The sequence below is a fragment of the Squalius cephalus genome (assembly GCF_949319135.1).
Source record: "Squalius cephalus genome assembly, chromosome: 14".
Classification (NCBI taxonomy): domain Eukaryota; kingdom Metazoa; phylum Chordata; class Actinopteri; order Cypriniformes; family Leuciscidae; genus Squalius; species Squalius cephalus.
The window spans coordinates 24,437,059-24,452,693 of NC_137135.1; the positions used below are offsets into that span (position 1 = coordinate 24,437,059).

General features: G+C 38.4%; 1 protein-coding gene across 7 annotated transcripts in view; it reads left to right on the forward strand.

Annotated features, from left to right (window-relative positions):
- Positions 1–15,635, forward strand: part of diaph2 (diaphanous-related formin 2) — a 441,959-nt gene that overhangs the window by 356,565 nt on the left and 69,759 nt on the right. For all 7 annotated transcript variants that reach the window (XM_079893459.1, XM_079893463.1, XM_079893458.1 and 4 more), the window contains one exon: positions 13,700–13,864. In XM_079893459.1, coding sequence (XP_079749585.1) covers positions 13,700–13,864 — 165 coding nt within the window. The remainder of the gene's footprint in view (positions 1–13,699; positions 13,865–15,635) is intronic.

A 15,635-nucleotide genomic window follows, 5' to 3' on the forward strand; every position in this document is an offset into this window, starting at 1 on the left:
GCACCTAATTTGGATACAGGTTTGTATCACATCTGATTACGAATGCTTCTTTTGTATTGAAGATGCTGAACCTGTAAGTGATTCATTACTGAGATGCTTCTTTGCTAAAACATTCAAATGAATCCATTCATCTCTTAAAGCATGTGTGGAAGAGTTTACTCATAAATACATTTTTAGCATTTTTCTCGTCTTTCATGGAGCATAGAGCATCCGTGTAATGAATGGAAGGCTCTCTAAGTAACCTCTCTCAGGTCAGATGGAAAGTAGATAATAAAAAGCAGAGGAAAGGTAATTAGGAAAGTAAGTGGGTTAATGCGCTTTGGCTCTGAATTGCTGCGGTTAATGTTAATGAGAGGAGCCGGAGAGACTCTAAGATCCCTCATTGCGCAAATGAATGTCACCTAGTGCACAAAATGGCCGCCTCCAAATGGAAATGGAGTTCGCTTTTTCTTTTTCTTTTTCTTTTTTACAGCTCATTTCTGTCGCCAGCACCTGCAGAAGGTACCTGGCTCCATTTAGATTAATGCGGCTCCCATGCTGGTGGCATCTGGACCGGCTCTTCCTGTGTAAACAACCCAAAGTAGCTCCAGTCTTCACGTCCAATCAATCTCACTTATTCCCAATGATATCTGCGGACAAAACGTGTCGACTTTCATATCTCTTTGTGTCTCTTCTTTTAAAACCCTCAGTATTCACGTGGCATGCAGACCTCTGCTAGTTATATAAATAAATGTGGTGAATGTCTGGGTGTTTGTGGACTGCTGCTATCATTTTCGATTCTTTGAAAATGCTTGAAGCGGCTCTCTGAGATGTGTGTTTGGAGAATAGATTTGAGTGTTCTTTTGTGCAGGATGAAGACAGGACTTTTCAAATATCTGTTTACTGGACAGGCATCAGGCTTGTCGGCGTGCTCCATGACTCTCCCAGCAGAGACTTGATGATATATTTATGGATTTTTCACTCTTTTCCCTGGCCTTAATCAAAGTGCAGGCACTGAACATGTCAAGGTTGTGTCAAACCTTTTCACCGCTGAGACACCGCCTTGTCAGAGCGAGGTTTAAGCGTAATGAGAGACGATTCGTTAGCGCCAAGACGCCCATGGCTCTTTTAGTTTTTAATTCAGGGAGAAAATGTCTTATGTAGCTGATACTACTGCTGTCGGTCGGTGGTGGGGAATACAGTTATGGTAAGTGGATAGATTTATCTGTTTGTGGGTGTTTTTCTCTGTTCGGTTGACACAGGCTACAGTTAGGAGGGAAGCCACATTTAGCTGTGGCATCGATTTTATAAAAGGTTGCACAGTGGGAAGTAGGTAGTCTGTCAACCTACCTTCTCGCCATGCACATCTCAAGATTCAAAGTAATTGAGCTTCCCTAGACGTTTAGTTATTGTGAAGGACACAGTAGTCAAGTGCGTCCAGCCAGTTGCATATCCATCATCTGAAGCATTTTTACTACAGAAAATATGCTTTTTTTTCTCTCTCCGTCTTGTATTAAAAAGGAGTTGCTATTTGTGTGTAAACTATGTGGCTCGTGAAAGGCTTGTTTTTTGATGTTGAAAGCAGCTTTCAGACAGATGATGCCTGGGCACAATCCACATTTCCATTTGTACTTGTGTCTCTCTGCAGCTCTGTGGCGCTGAGAAGGTACAGTGTTTTGAAATTAGATATCAGCCTCCACAGTGCTGGACTAGAAATGGGGGAGGAAAAAAATAAAGTGACAGTAAGATCGGTGGATTGACGGGTTGATATAGTTAGCTTGACAGATGGTTCTACATGAATATGCTGGTGGAACAATGTTTAAAGAGAGCTTCGAAAAGGTGGAAGTGGAGGAGAGGAGCGATGGATGGATGGATGAGTGAGAGGAACGGGCAGGTAGAGGCTAGAGGGAATTATGAGGAACTGGTTGTAAGACACTTTGATATTCACACATTGAAGCACAAACACATAGCTTTGGGCGATTCATCAGCTGTCAGTGCCCAGCCGGCTTGTGTGCAGTTATCTAGGGCATAAAGGCCCTCGCTTTCCCTCTTTCTTTCACTTCACTTAACGTACACAAAGCCAGCAGGGAAAAAAACTAAACTAATTGTCCACCATGTTGCCACATCATCACAGTAGGCACTTTACATTGATTGAAAAATACATATTTGTAAAGCATTAGAGCCACAAATGTCATGTTTTTTGTAAGAAGTGTGATGTTTAATAAAATGCACCTAGCATGAGAACTAACTAGATTTAAACACATTAAATGCCTGTAACCCCACCAACTTCCCTACAATTTTGTTCAATTTTGACCTTCTCGACGGTGTCCCCCAAAAACACTTTATTTGTTGAATTATATTCAAATATATTCAGTATAATTATTGCAATATTATATCAATATGTGTAATATTATGTTGTTGAACTTGTATTCATACTCAAATTTTTCTACACTAAAATGTTAATAGTCTAATAATGGATGTATAATAGTATATGTAAAGTATAAAATATGCACGCAGGAATGGTTATTATTATTATTTTTTTAATACTATATATATATATATATATATATATATATATATATATATATATATACATTATTTAGTGTGACGACCTGAAGTTTTTCAGAAAGTTATTCACCTCTTGACTAAATGGTTTTATAGACTTCAGTGTTCAAGGCCCTGTTCTCTACTGAAGGGCCAATTCACATTGTCAAGAAGCTCTTGGACTTTTTCATAAGCAGCGCTTCAGGGTTTTTTGCATCTTTCATTTAATAGAGGCCCAACAGCCTTGGAATATGAAAACAGCATTATATCCTTGCATATCCTCAACTTTGTGAAATCATTTTTATTTCTCTTCACTCTCTCACAACATTATTTGCATAGAGGCCATTATAAAATGAGCAAAGGCCAGTGCCATGTGCGGTTCATGTGCTGTCATCAATGCTCATGCAATGTCTTCAGTTACATTAAAACTAAAAATGTTTTGGCCTTGAGAATCTTGGCTATTTGAGGATGCATTTCTTGTTAGTTGCTGAATAGAAAAGGACAAATGAAAGGACCGCTTTCACCACCGGCATAACCGTCCAGCATACAGCAGCACTTTAAAACATTTCACGTAACTCTGTCCGTTGTAAAATGCCTCTATGCTGGAGGGATATTCACACTCTCTAAAGGTGTTTGTGTGAAGGATCGTCAGTGCTTTGACATGTTTCTGATCAGCCCCGGCTGGAGCAGACAGCTTTTTCACATCCCCTCTGTTATGTCACAAACAAACATTGTGTGGGTGTCAGTTTCCTGTCACTCATTAGACATTAATGATTCGCAAATCCACTTGCCTTCAGGATACGCGTCTCATTCTCCTTGTCAGTTCAGCATCCCCATAAAGCTCCCCAGCTTTTGCTGGAGAAATTGTGAGAGATCATTTTATCTTCCACTTGATTGCCAGATAATTATCAGTTAATTATTCAGAGCCTTAAATTAATTTGCCAAAAATAGTGGCTGTGCCTTCTTGTCTCCACTGGAGACTGTTAAACCATTATTTCAGCACGCTCTCAGACTTGACACGGGTCGGCAGTAGATGTATGATGGTGTACCGTAAATATGATTTTCATTTGTATCATGTCTGCACTTAATCTAATCATAGAGAGACAGCACACAAGAAAAATGTTCCTTTTATAGCCAGCAGGGTGCATGCGGCACTCGATACTTAAATTTGCTGATTATTACTCATTGGACCAGCTGTGAACATGAGCCTTTATAGATTGCAACATCCTTTATTGCAACATCCTTTAACACACTGTACGGATTCAGTGCAACATCTGCTCATGATCCATTTTGTTATTGTCATCATGTTTTGCTATTAAAATTCACATGGAGAGATCCATCTAGAGTGCAGAGTGACTGATTACAAATATTAATATATGTCATGAAATGTAACTACTGCATTTCATATATATGCTACATTTTAATATATAAAATAATATACATATGTCAGTATTTGGAATAACCAATGTGCATCTGCAGACAATCATAATGGCTAAATATCAGCCCAAGTTTATTGGTCTGACTGATACATTTCAAGGTCCAGTATTTCCTTAGTATTTTTTTTTTTTTCTCTCTGGACACTTCATTAAGCTTGAGTTCCTATGAACAAAGACATGTGTTAGTGGTCTTTTAATGGAATTCATTGGCTTAAGGAATCAAAATGTTCCTTCAGCTCTTCAGCACTGGCGTGACCTGCTGTTAGGCCGAAGACTGGGAGAATGATAAGGATATTGAATGGAGCTGTTGCCTATCACAGCACCCTGATGCTTCAACAGGAAGAGACTGATCAATACTCTCTTTCTCATTCTCTCTCTCTCTCTCTCTCTCTCTCTCTCTCTCTCTCTCTCTCTCTCTCTCTCTCTCTCTCTCTCTCTCTTTTTCTGGGTGTGTGCACATGTACTATAACAATCTCACAGAAGCTGGCAAACATCCTAAGGATGATTTGCTCAGCCTATCCAAATAGTTGTTCATTTGAAAGTGTCGGAATTGATTTCTTTGGAATAAATAAATAGACTCTTATTAGAGTAATAACGACCACAAGATAAAGAATGGAATTAAATGAAATAAAATAGAAAACAAAAAGGAGAAAGGTTCGCTTTGCAGCAAAAGTGCTCACCATCGATCCAATTTGTACAGAGCTAAAAGCATTTAAGTGCTTAGACCAGCTATTTGTACAGAATTTTTATATGTCCAAAAAAAAGACAACCTCCAATTCTATTGACATTTAAAACACTTAGTCGTCTGGGGGCGTACTTCAAAGTCAGCTCAGCAGGGACTCCATCAGAACAATCCTACTAGTCTTGATTACAGGCATGTTCAGGAAATATATTAACCACCCTCCTGAGAACCACTCTCACGCTCATTTGAACCACCATCACTGATGGAAAGGTAAAATGGGGGTATACCTTATTAGACTATTGCTTTTAACCAGATAGGCAAGCTTGTGTTGCCATTAAAACGTTTAAACCCACACATCCCCTCTTCTTCTGTATTTTTTTTTCTGTTCAAGTGATTTCTCACATTATTATTTCTCTCGCGCGCTCTCTCTCTCTCACTCTCACTCTCTCTCACTCTCTCTCTCTTACACACACACACACACAAACACTCACTCTCTAAAGGAACATGCGTCATGGGTATAACTGCTCAGAAATTTTGGTGGGTTTTCCCTTGATAAGCAATTGTTTTTGATGTCCTTGTATTGTGGAAATTTTGTATCTGATGTAAAATTCTGTTTCAGTTGTATGTTCCTGGACTATTTTTTAGGCATTTAGGTGCGATAATTACCATTTTGGCCTGAATGAGCCACTGTTTTATAATTCCTTTCTTGGTGATAACGTCTGTACATCTAACACTATTATTAAAACATAGAAGGAATTGACCAAAGTTGTATATTTGATTGATAATACTTCCAGAAAATTGAGATAACCAATGGAAATTTGTGATCAGGTAGGAATTAGATCTGTGAGGATGGTAGAGCAGCTCAAATACAGTTTGAAAGCTGCTTTTCCTTCTCAACTCTTCCAGTTTGTCTGGTGGCTCTACACAATGTTCTTTCCCAAAGTTGTTTGTGTCGCCAATAGTTTGTACAGAAGGTGATCAAGAAGGGAAGTGGTTGACATTTAAGGGGCTGTAAGTGCTTGATTTTCAGGCAGTCGGAAATAGCAAGCTTTATCAGATATGTTTAAAGACTGATTATTATGAAGATATCAATCATAGATGTGATATAAAATAGAGGGAATATATCATGCTTCCTGATGAACTTGCTCCTTGGAGGCCCTTGCATAAAGGTCCCTTTTCAAAACGATCTGAAGACTTGCAGTGAGAATATTAGATTGTGCGTCACCTACAAATACATTTGTTTCTAAGTTCAGTACAAATATTTTATCATCTTGTATGTTGTGCACCATAACGGAGACTGGTGTTCATGTTTTTGCTGAATGTTCCAAGTTAATACCATTGTTTACTTTATTGGAACGATTACTTGGAAATTTGGGTTTTGGTTTTAAAAAGATACTTTTTATTCACTTTTTGTATTTTATGTATTCGAAAACCCACAGAGAACAGTGTACTTTGGCAAATGTTACAGTTGGACAAGCTAAATTAGCCATTTGGAAGACCTGTAGAATGCTGAGGGGCAAAACAAATGTACTGCATATTCTAGAATAGATCTAGAATCAGAGTGGAATATAAATTCTATCAAATCACAAGGAATTTGAGTTCAAATGTTGTGTGAATGGTGATTTGGATTGGTGATTTGAATTGGTGATTTGAAACATTTATTATGATTTAGAGATTTTTATTATTATTTTGGAGAACATTGTTTAGTTTTGCATTGTAGAGTATATTGTATTTTATGTTTAAATAAAGGGTTTTAAAGTCTCTCTCTCTCTCTCTCTCTCTCTCTCTCTCTCTCTCTCTCTCTCTCTCTCACACATACTCTCAGAACAACCTGCTGTATGCTGATGTGGTTTTCAATTAAAATGAAGAAGCCTGCAATTGTTCTCATTTCAGCAGTTGTATGATAGCAATCGCTGAAACCAATTGTGTAATTCGTGTAATCACTGAGCAGTTTGTTAGGAGTGATAAACTTAATTACAAGCAGGTGAAGGCGCGCTCAGAGATACACTGAGAAGGAGGCAGCTACATATACATATATATATATATATATATATATATATATATATATATATATACACATTTATAAATTAAATAAATAATAAATAAATTTATGTATTTATTTATTTATTTATTTATACTCTGTACTGCAGTTTGGATGATTGTTTGGATAACTTTCCACAAGCACCACTTCACATTCTGCTGGATACTGGCGCGAAAGGCATCGGATACCCATCTCACAGATCCATAAATATTTCATTTGCAGAGATGCAGAATAAATTGACAGTGAAATTGACTCTGAATCCCGCTTTTAATTTTTCAAATGAAGAGGAAGAGAGGGCCTCTCCGTGCTGATGTGACAGGGAGCGTGATGTGACAAGAGGTCCCGATCTCACTGGCGGGGAAAGGGGAGGAAGGAATTCACTTATCCGCCGCCTCACCGTTACCATCGACACATCACATCCCGATTATTGCCAGGGGCCGAGGCTTTAATTACTAGCCTGTGTGCGAAGGTGAAATTAGACCCCCAGCATTCTAGGTTAATGTGGGAGTGTAGAACACACAGCCTGCAGGAGGAGACTAGCACTGATGCAACACATCTGATCTGCATGCAGTATTCACTCTCAGCTGTCAGCTGTACTCACTGATAAGAGAATTGAGAGTCTGAGTGGCAATAAAGGTGTGGATGTTAAAATACCTCATTTCCATTTGTTTCGTGTTAGTTTGTGTGTGCCTGTTGATGCATGTCTGTGTGTAGGTGTGTACTACCATGCAGAATACATTCACATTCTTTTAAAGTATTCTAGAACTGGCTGTGTGAACTATGTCTTAGGCTTTCAGACTGAGGTGGCTGCAGAACATTGATAGACAAGAAAGATTTTACAGAATGTATTTTTAGGCCTGTCGACAAAACGAACCAAACTCTTCCAGCCTCAGCTACAACTACAGTGTTTGAAGGCGGGTCAAGGTAGACGTTGTTCACAGGCAGCCAATGAAGACCATAGGCTGGCATTATGCAAATGTGTTACATTGCTAAGTATTCATTTCAGTTAAGTACTCATTTCGGCAGTTCAAATCAATTATTTTAGGAGACAATAACTTTAATGATTGTGCACTTTGATCTTTAAAACATTGCAGACCTTTTACATTCACAAACAGCTATATTACACACTACACGAAAGGTAATATTCAAAATGCAAAATGCGTTGCGTCGTGCACATTTCGCGACAGTTTCAATGTGAAATGTCCAGTGAGTGGCGCTAAAAGCGTGTTTATTTTTTTCCGGAACAGATTAACGTGAATATGGCAACGCTTTATTACATTGGAGTTTGTACGCATCACCGCAGTTCTATATTGAAATATCCGTTAAAGCTTAACTCCTGTACTAAACCCATAACCTACTCGATAGTGTTAACAAAAGCAAATGTGACATAAAAATGCAATTGTAACCATGGCATTTTATCTTGTTTTTGAACTTTTGTCTTTGAACTCTTTTATCGTGACTCATCTTTCACAGGATTCGTACCCGAGCTCACCGCATCACAAGTACAATTATGTACCAGCTGAGCTACCAAGCAAGCTTGATATGTCAGTAAAACCAAACATTTGGAGCTGGTTAATGATGCAAACTCCAAAATATATTTGTTTACATATCATGCACTATGGTAAAAAGTGTTTTGAGGTCATACCATAATGGTCCAACGTGAAAATAAGTCTTTATTAATCAAAATCTGCCCCTGTAATCATAAGTGTCTGTGAAAACGATTAAAAGTGCTTGCTGTTTTACTGCCTCAAGTGTTCATTTCTGTTGGAAACTGCAGTGATATGTACGTATTGGTACGTATTTTGCGTTTTGCAAAAATGTTGCCACAGATATGTTTTTCCAATGAGCCTGTGTTGGAAAAAGCATAGTGGGGCATTTTAATAGTAGATTACCATGTTTGGGGATCCTTTTTATCCAAAAGTTTGAAATCCATTTTCCATGTGATATTGTTTTTGTCAGATAAATCTAAAAGCGTGCCCAGCACAACTCATAATGCTTCTTAACATGACCATGAAGTGAATGCGACAATCTTAGACAAGCAATCATCTGTCTACACTGTAAAGCAGAGACCTCTTTTTCATTTCAGTTTCAGAGAGAATAATCAGTGTGCTTCCCTATCTTGTGTACAATTCAGAAAGGGTGAATCAGCAGAAATGTGACCCATTCTATTTCTTCACACTTCAAACATTCCACAGCTACACAAAACGAGTCATCAAAATCGCTCATCAGCTTCATTACTGCTTGAGCAATTACCTACTTTTCCATTTTAAAAAAAATTAGATTCAGCCATGGATGTTCTCATTACTGTTCAAATCACAGCTTGCTAGGCTTGAATTTTTGTCAATACTAATTAATCAGTAACATGCTCTCCAAATTTTCCAGAGGTACCCTAACAGGGTCTGAGCAAAGTTTTTAAATGAGTTCAGACGCTTGATTGCTTGTACAGATGCACAATACGGCATAATTACACGTGGGAAAGGTGGCAGAGATACTATCTAACAGTTGTGGCTGTGTAGGCTGTTTAAGAGCAGATAGGACTGTAGCGTGTGGATGGTAGCATGCTGGAAAGCCTGTCTGTGTTGATTCCCATCCAAAGTGTTGTGTTAATTACTTTGGATGCCGTCCAGAAAACCTCAAAGAAATTAGAGAACTGTGACGTTCAATTTTGTACAATTCAAATTATTTTCATGGTTTACAGTGAACCAAACTTTTTTTTTTGTTCTTCTCCTCCAATATTGTCATGCTACAGATAAAGCTCTTCTTTGAGTTCATGAGGTATGGGCTTCTATTATTTTTATTCATGTTTGCCTGAAGGTAAGTGTCATTATTTGGCACTCGGGATTGTTTCGTGGAGATGAATGTTAATGAGGAAGCCCTTTATATTGTATACTGCGTAATCTACTGAACACCTTGTCCTTCAGTCAGTGAAGCACTGTTCATTGTCATTGTCACGAATGATGCAAGTACACAGTAAGTGCCAGTTGATGATTTAAGGGGATAGTTCACCCAAAAAATTAAAATTCCCTCATTATTTATTCACTGTCATATTATTCCAAATGTGGGTCTCTCTTCCTCACTTTACGCTATCATAAACTTTCTTTCATCTGAACACAAAATGCATTTTTTGTCCATACATAGAAAATCAAAGTAGCCCAATGTTGTTTTGAACCCAACATCCTTCAAAATATCTTTTGTGTTAATATACTGTAAAGAATAAAGGTTTGGGACTATGTGAGGGCGAGTAAATGGTGACAGAATTTTCATTTTGGGTGAACTATCCTTTTAGGATATAGAGAACAGCGCTTTCCACTTTCAATGGATCAATACATCTGGCAAACAGAGACCCATTCATACAATGCAAGCTCACTCTCTGTCTGTGCTATTTCACAACAACAACAACAACAACAAAAAGATGCTTTTCCACCCAATTCTGCCTGGATGAGTGCTCTAAAGCCATGAATATGTTTTCTGTTGGTTTCCTGGTGAGAGTGTGGCCACCTTCCGCTCCAAACTGAGGTGGGATGTAGACAGTTCAGCGGAGGGGCTTGAGGGGGGAAGTCAATCCACACTAAAAGCTTAGTTGCTATCTGCCTCCTAGCATAGAGCCAGGAGGCACATACTGTAGGAAAGCATTAAATAAACATTAATGGAAGTGGGTTAGTGGAGATTTATTAAGGAGGCAGTTTGGCCTTGCCTAAGGGAGCCATGCACCATTTTATTCACTCATACAAGCACACAGGTAAACAAACAAGGTAATTTATGGCAGGCTTCACATGTGGCGTTGTTTGGAATTCACTTTCTAGGTGTTTTTTAGGGTAAGACAATTGTTTTTTTTCGCACCGTCTCAAGGACTTTTAATCATTTATCATGTACTGAATTGATGATGTGCAGAATTCTCTTCTGTGGGCTTGTTTGTTGGAATTTTGTTAAAGTAGTTTTTGTAAAGTAATTAGGGAATTTTTACTATTTTTCTAACACTGTCTTTTATAGTGAAATATGGTATGTTCTTTGGAAACTTGTGTTCACTCTCTCCTTTGAGGACAGCTGGAGAGGGAGACAGAGAGAGAACCAACAGACGGCGGTTGCTTTGGAGAAGGTAGTGCACATAATGTTTTTAGAATCTTCTCTCCACCCCAGCATGTGAAGCAGAGGTGACACGGGTGACAAAGAAGCGTGAAGAGTGTACTTTGAAGGTTCTTACAGAGGTAACAGAAAAGAGAGAGAGATTGAGGCAAAGAACAAGCAAGAAAAAGAGTTGAAGGAATTGCTTTTGTTGAAGAAGCCGGGACTGATATTGGACCGTACATGTCAGGTGTTGTCAATGTGACAAATCTTTGATGTGGAAATAATAGCTGGTGAGGGCTTGGCCCAGTCCAGTGGAACTACGTGTGACTATGATGAGCTGTTGTCAAACACACCCACAAATTCTCGATCACTTTGGCTTAGGCACAGGCAGTATTTTTGGCATTGTATTCAATCGAGAACAAACCTTAAAGCTCTGTTGTTTTGATTTTGCTATATCTACATTCTCTGTCATAAATAGAGCTTGTTCAAATTCAAGATATGAAAGTATGTGGGGTTGAAAACATTGCAAAACATGCATGCTTTTAGGACTCCTCCAGTGGATGAATTAAACTGAGAGTAGAGCGTTTGTGTGAACCCTTATATTTTTCTTTTTCTCTATATTATTGAACTCTTTACTTACTTTACAAGGCCTGTCTACACCACCCCAGACACATACTATACACATAGACTAAAAAAATGTAATACTCTTTCAGTGTTGGTGGATGGAATGGAATGATAAAATGGCTTAATGAGGTGACAATGATCATTTTCCCGGCAATCAACTTTTTGTGTTTTTATTTTTCTATGAAGGTCCTCAATTTTTTTACATTTTGAAATTGGTGTTTCTGTGTTAATGCGAAATTAAGTTATTTATATTTTATTTTTTTACTATATCTATTTATTTATTTATATTTAGGTTTACATTTTTATTGCAAAATCACTGTTACATTTGAAATTTTCTATGAAACCCCTTAATATTTTGCATACAGGTTTTGGTAACATTATATATGCAATTTGAACAAAAAATCAACCTTTGTTTACTGCTCATGACGAAACCTCCATAATTTAGTTATCTTCAAGTTGAAATGTTATTTTTGCCTGTCTAGTTTGGTCAAATTGAATAATGAAAATTGTCAAGCTGGTTTCTTGAACAATCTGCCCATCTGCTATTAGTTGGACAAACAGATAATCCGTCCCAAAACCCAGTGTTTCTGTTTCGGCATGGTTGCCATAATCAAAACAAACAGAACAGTATTTTGACAGCCTCCAAGAGCCACAGTGTTTACGCTTTAAGCTTGAGCCACACTAAAAGATTTTTAAAATGTGAGAGACCACATACATGAAATCATAGATTTAACCGTTTTGTTCCTCTAATGTGGGGAGTTCCGCCATGTGACCAGGAAAGCACACCACACACTAACAGATTCCATTCACAAACCACCAGAGTCCTGCCTGTGAACACGGGAAATCTCGCAAAATCTAAGTAAACAAACATGACGGACGACCGGCAAGAAGAAATAGCACTTATAGTGTATGGACTGCTTTTTACAGAAAATCTGTGGCGAAAAAAAAGAGACATGTTTAGATGTCATGGAGACGGTGTGAACATTGACTTTACATGTTACAGCGCGAGCTGGAGGTGAGTGTTCCGTCAACTCGTTTTCAGATTGGGTATTGTTTCGTTTCACGTGATAATCTCCCGAGCGTGCGCGGGTTTGGCTTCGGGGTTGAATATTTACGATTAGAGATTGGGGTGGCTCCGACGTTCTTCCGAGCAGATTCAGTCACTCTTAACACACATCACACCACAGGAAAATCGGATAAGACAATCTGTAGAACGATCAAGATAATCAGACTTTACCTAGGATTTTCGGAAGGGGAGAAATCGGCCCAAAATCACCCCGAATATCTTGTAGTGTGTGCCCAGCTTTATTAGGAAAATCAAGCTACAATTGGCATAGTTGACTTTACATTTTAAAGTGCGATAAGAGATAGTATTATAACACTGAAGAAATGACACTTCAGCTTTAATGTTCAGGGGAAAAATTCCTCTCAATTCAATTTCTCATCAGAAATCATAATATTTGTTTATTTGTTAGATGGTTCCATTCAACTTGTTGCAAAGAAAAGTTTTCAGGACAGCACTCGCATCCTATAATGGCTGTTAAACAATCTGACTCACATCTGAGAAGTTGAGATGAATAGCTTGAATAAAATGCCAGACGTGGATTTGATATATCCTCTCTGTTCCTTCAAAAGGGCAATCTCGGCCCATCCACACCGCTTTGAATCCAGGAACCACAATCACCTGGAAATGAAGGCTGAATATGTGCAGCTAAATCACGGTCTATGTATGGCATGCGGCTTTATTAGCATGCGGCATAAAGAAAGCGAGGCTCTATTGGCATAAAGAAAGCGAGGCTCTATTGGCAAGGGCTACCTGTTTGTTTACGTATGAGTGTGCGGTTTACGAGGCCAGGGGCGGTCCACGTGCGCCTCGTGATCTGTGAGACTGCACGTCCCTGACATGAGCTGTCAATAGCCATTCAGTGAGAGAACCTGCCTTTATCTGCTCTTTAAATTGCAGAGCGCATGTCTCATGGGGGTTCGGCATGCTCTTTTGGGAGAAGCAATGACTGCAATCAGCTGTTCCCTCCAGCATTTGTGTTAGACCCCCAGACAATGAAACTTTCCTCTATCACTCCTGCGCCGGCGTTAATAGCTCAGTGTTCCAATGACTCCAAAGTTAGATGGAGAGGTTATTGAATGCCTCTGTTTGTCTCGCTTGACCTCTGCCGAGAAGCGGTGGCTTTGCACAATTTTCCACAGGTGACCTCTTTTGTTGAAGGATTGCGGAAAGGATTTGGAGGGCAGCAGGTTGCTTTGTTTGTCGATGTCTTTCCATCACTGTACAATACCCTTCTTATCCTTCCTTAACTGTATCTTTCTCACGGCTTCTCCAAGCATTCGCGAGAGCAGTACGAGAAGCTCTCCACCATGCACAAGAATATGCAGAAGCTCTACGAGAGCCTGGGGAGCTACTTCGCCTTCGACCCCCACACAGTCAGCGTCGAGGACTTCTTCGGAGACCTGGCTAACTTCCGCAACCTCTTCATGGTGAGTACAGAAGCACTGTTACCTGTTCTGCCTCAGTAGAGGGCTTCTATCGTCTGATCTTTGCGCTCCTCAAGGTTGAAGAGATTTTATGTTTTTCTTTTTTCTTTCTCTAATGTATATAAATCTGGCTTTCTGGAAGAGTCTTTGAGAGAAGGTGGAGATAATATTCTAATTAATACTTCCGATGCCCTCTCCACAGCTAGATGGCACAGGTCAGGGTTGCTGGATAGCAGTATGATTAAGTTTAGGATTGCTTTGACAGCTTCTTTCACTTGGAATGTGAGAGCCCAATTCTCTTTCTAACTTTTTATATATATATATATATATATATATATATATATATATATATATATATACCTTTTTATCAGTGCATAGTTTTAAGTAATAGCACGCCACTCAAAACTAAAGCTGCTGGCCTTGTCTTAAGTGCATGTGGTGATTTAGCTTGTTTTATCATATTTGATAAAGACATTATCCTCACAGTGGTGAAGAGATGGAAGGACAGGCTTATTGGGCAGATTAAAGCATACATAAACTGTGCTGAGAATGGAATGTATAATGTATTACCAAACGTGTGGCTCCCATGCAGATAAAAAGAGTCTCAGAAGCTTATCCTTTCAGAGTTTCGTTAGCTTCTGTATTTGGTGAGTATCAAGGCAACGCCTCCTCCCTGTCACATACAAAAAAAAAATCCCTACCTGGGATTTAGGCAGGTAGGACTAGGTTATTGCTGATAGGATGGGATTTATCCAGACTGAGAGCGAAACCAGGGGAGGCGTTTCAAGTACATCTCACTGTACAAAGAAGATATGAGATTTCCAGTTAATTGATATTTTTTTTTTTTTTTAGGTTCTTAAAGTCTGACTTGTATTTGCTTAGTAAAACCTAAATGGGGCTTAGGGATTATATAAAGAAATGTTATATAATACATATATTTCGCATAAAAATTTGTACATTTTTAAAGAGTGTTGAATTGAACTTTGTGATAACTTGTGAAAACTTGTATGTAAAATATAAATTTTAATATACACATTTTATAATAATAAATGTATTATAAGTATTTTAATAATAATTTAAATTAATTAATTTGTATGTTTTTTTTTTTTTAATATCTATTTTTTAATAAACTGAACTACTGAACATGATGACACCTACAGGTACATGCTAAGCATTTCTATTGGAATGGAGAACATTTCATGAAACTCCTTTTGCAGTTGAGTTCAAAGAACATTAAAGGGATAGTTCACCCAAAAATGAAAATGCTGTCATCATTTACTCACCCTCATGTTGTTCCAAACCTGTATGACTTTCTTTCTTCTGCTGAACACAAAAAAAGATATTTTGAAGAAAGTCGGTAACCAAACGACTGATGGACCCCATTGACTTCCATAGTAGGAAAAAAAATATACTATGGAAGTCAATAGGGACCAGCAACTGTTTAATTACCAACCTTCTTTAAAATATCTTCTTTTGTGTTCAGCAGAAGAAAGGAAATCATACAGGTTTGGAACAACATGAGGGTGAGTAAATGATGACAGCATTTTCATTTTTGGGTGAACTATCCCTTTAACGCTGTGAGAAGTTTTTAGCTTCACTGTGGTGAGAGCATCATGGATTAGGATCATTTTGATTTAAAATGGAACCTCAATATGGACTTGAGGAGGAGGGCAGAATGCCTCCACACAAAGGAGTCTCTAGAGATTTTTTTTTACACGTATATTTAAGTAGCCTACTCCTGCTTTTTCCTATGTTTCATCTCCCTTCCAGAAGA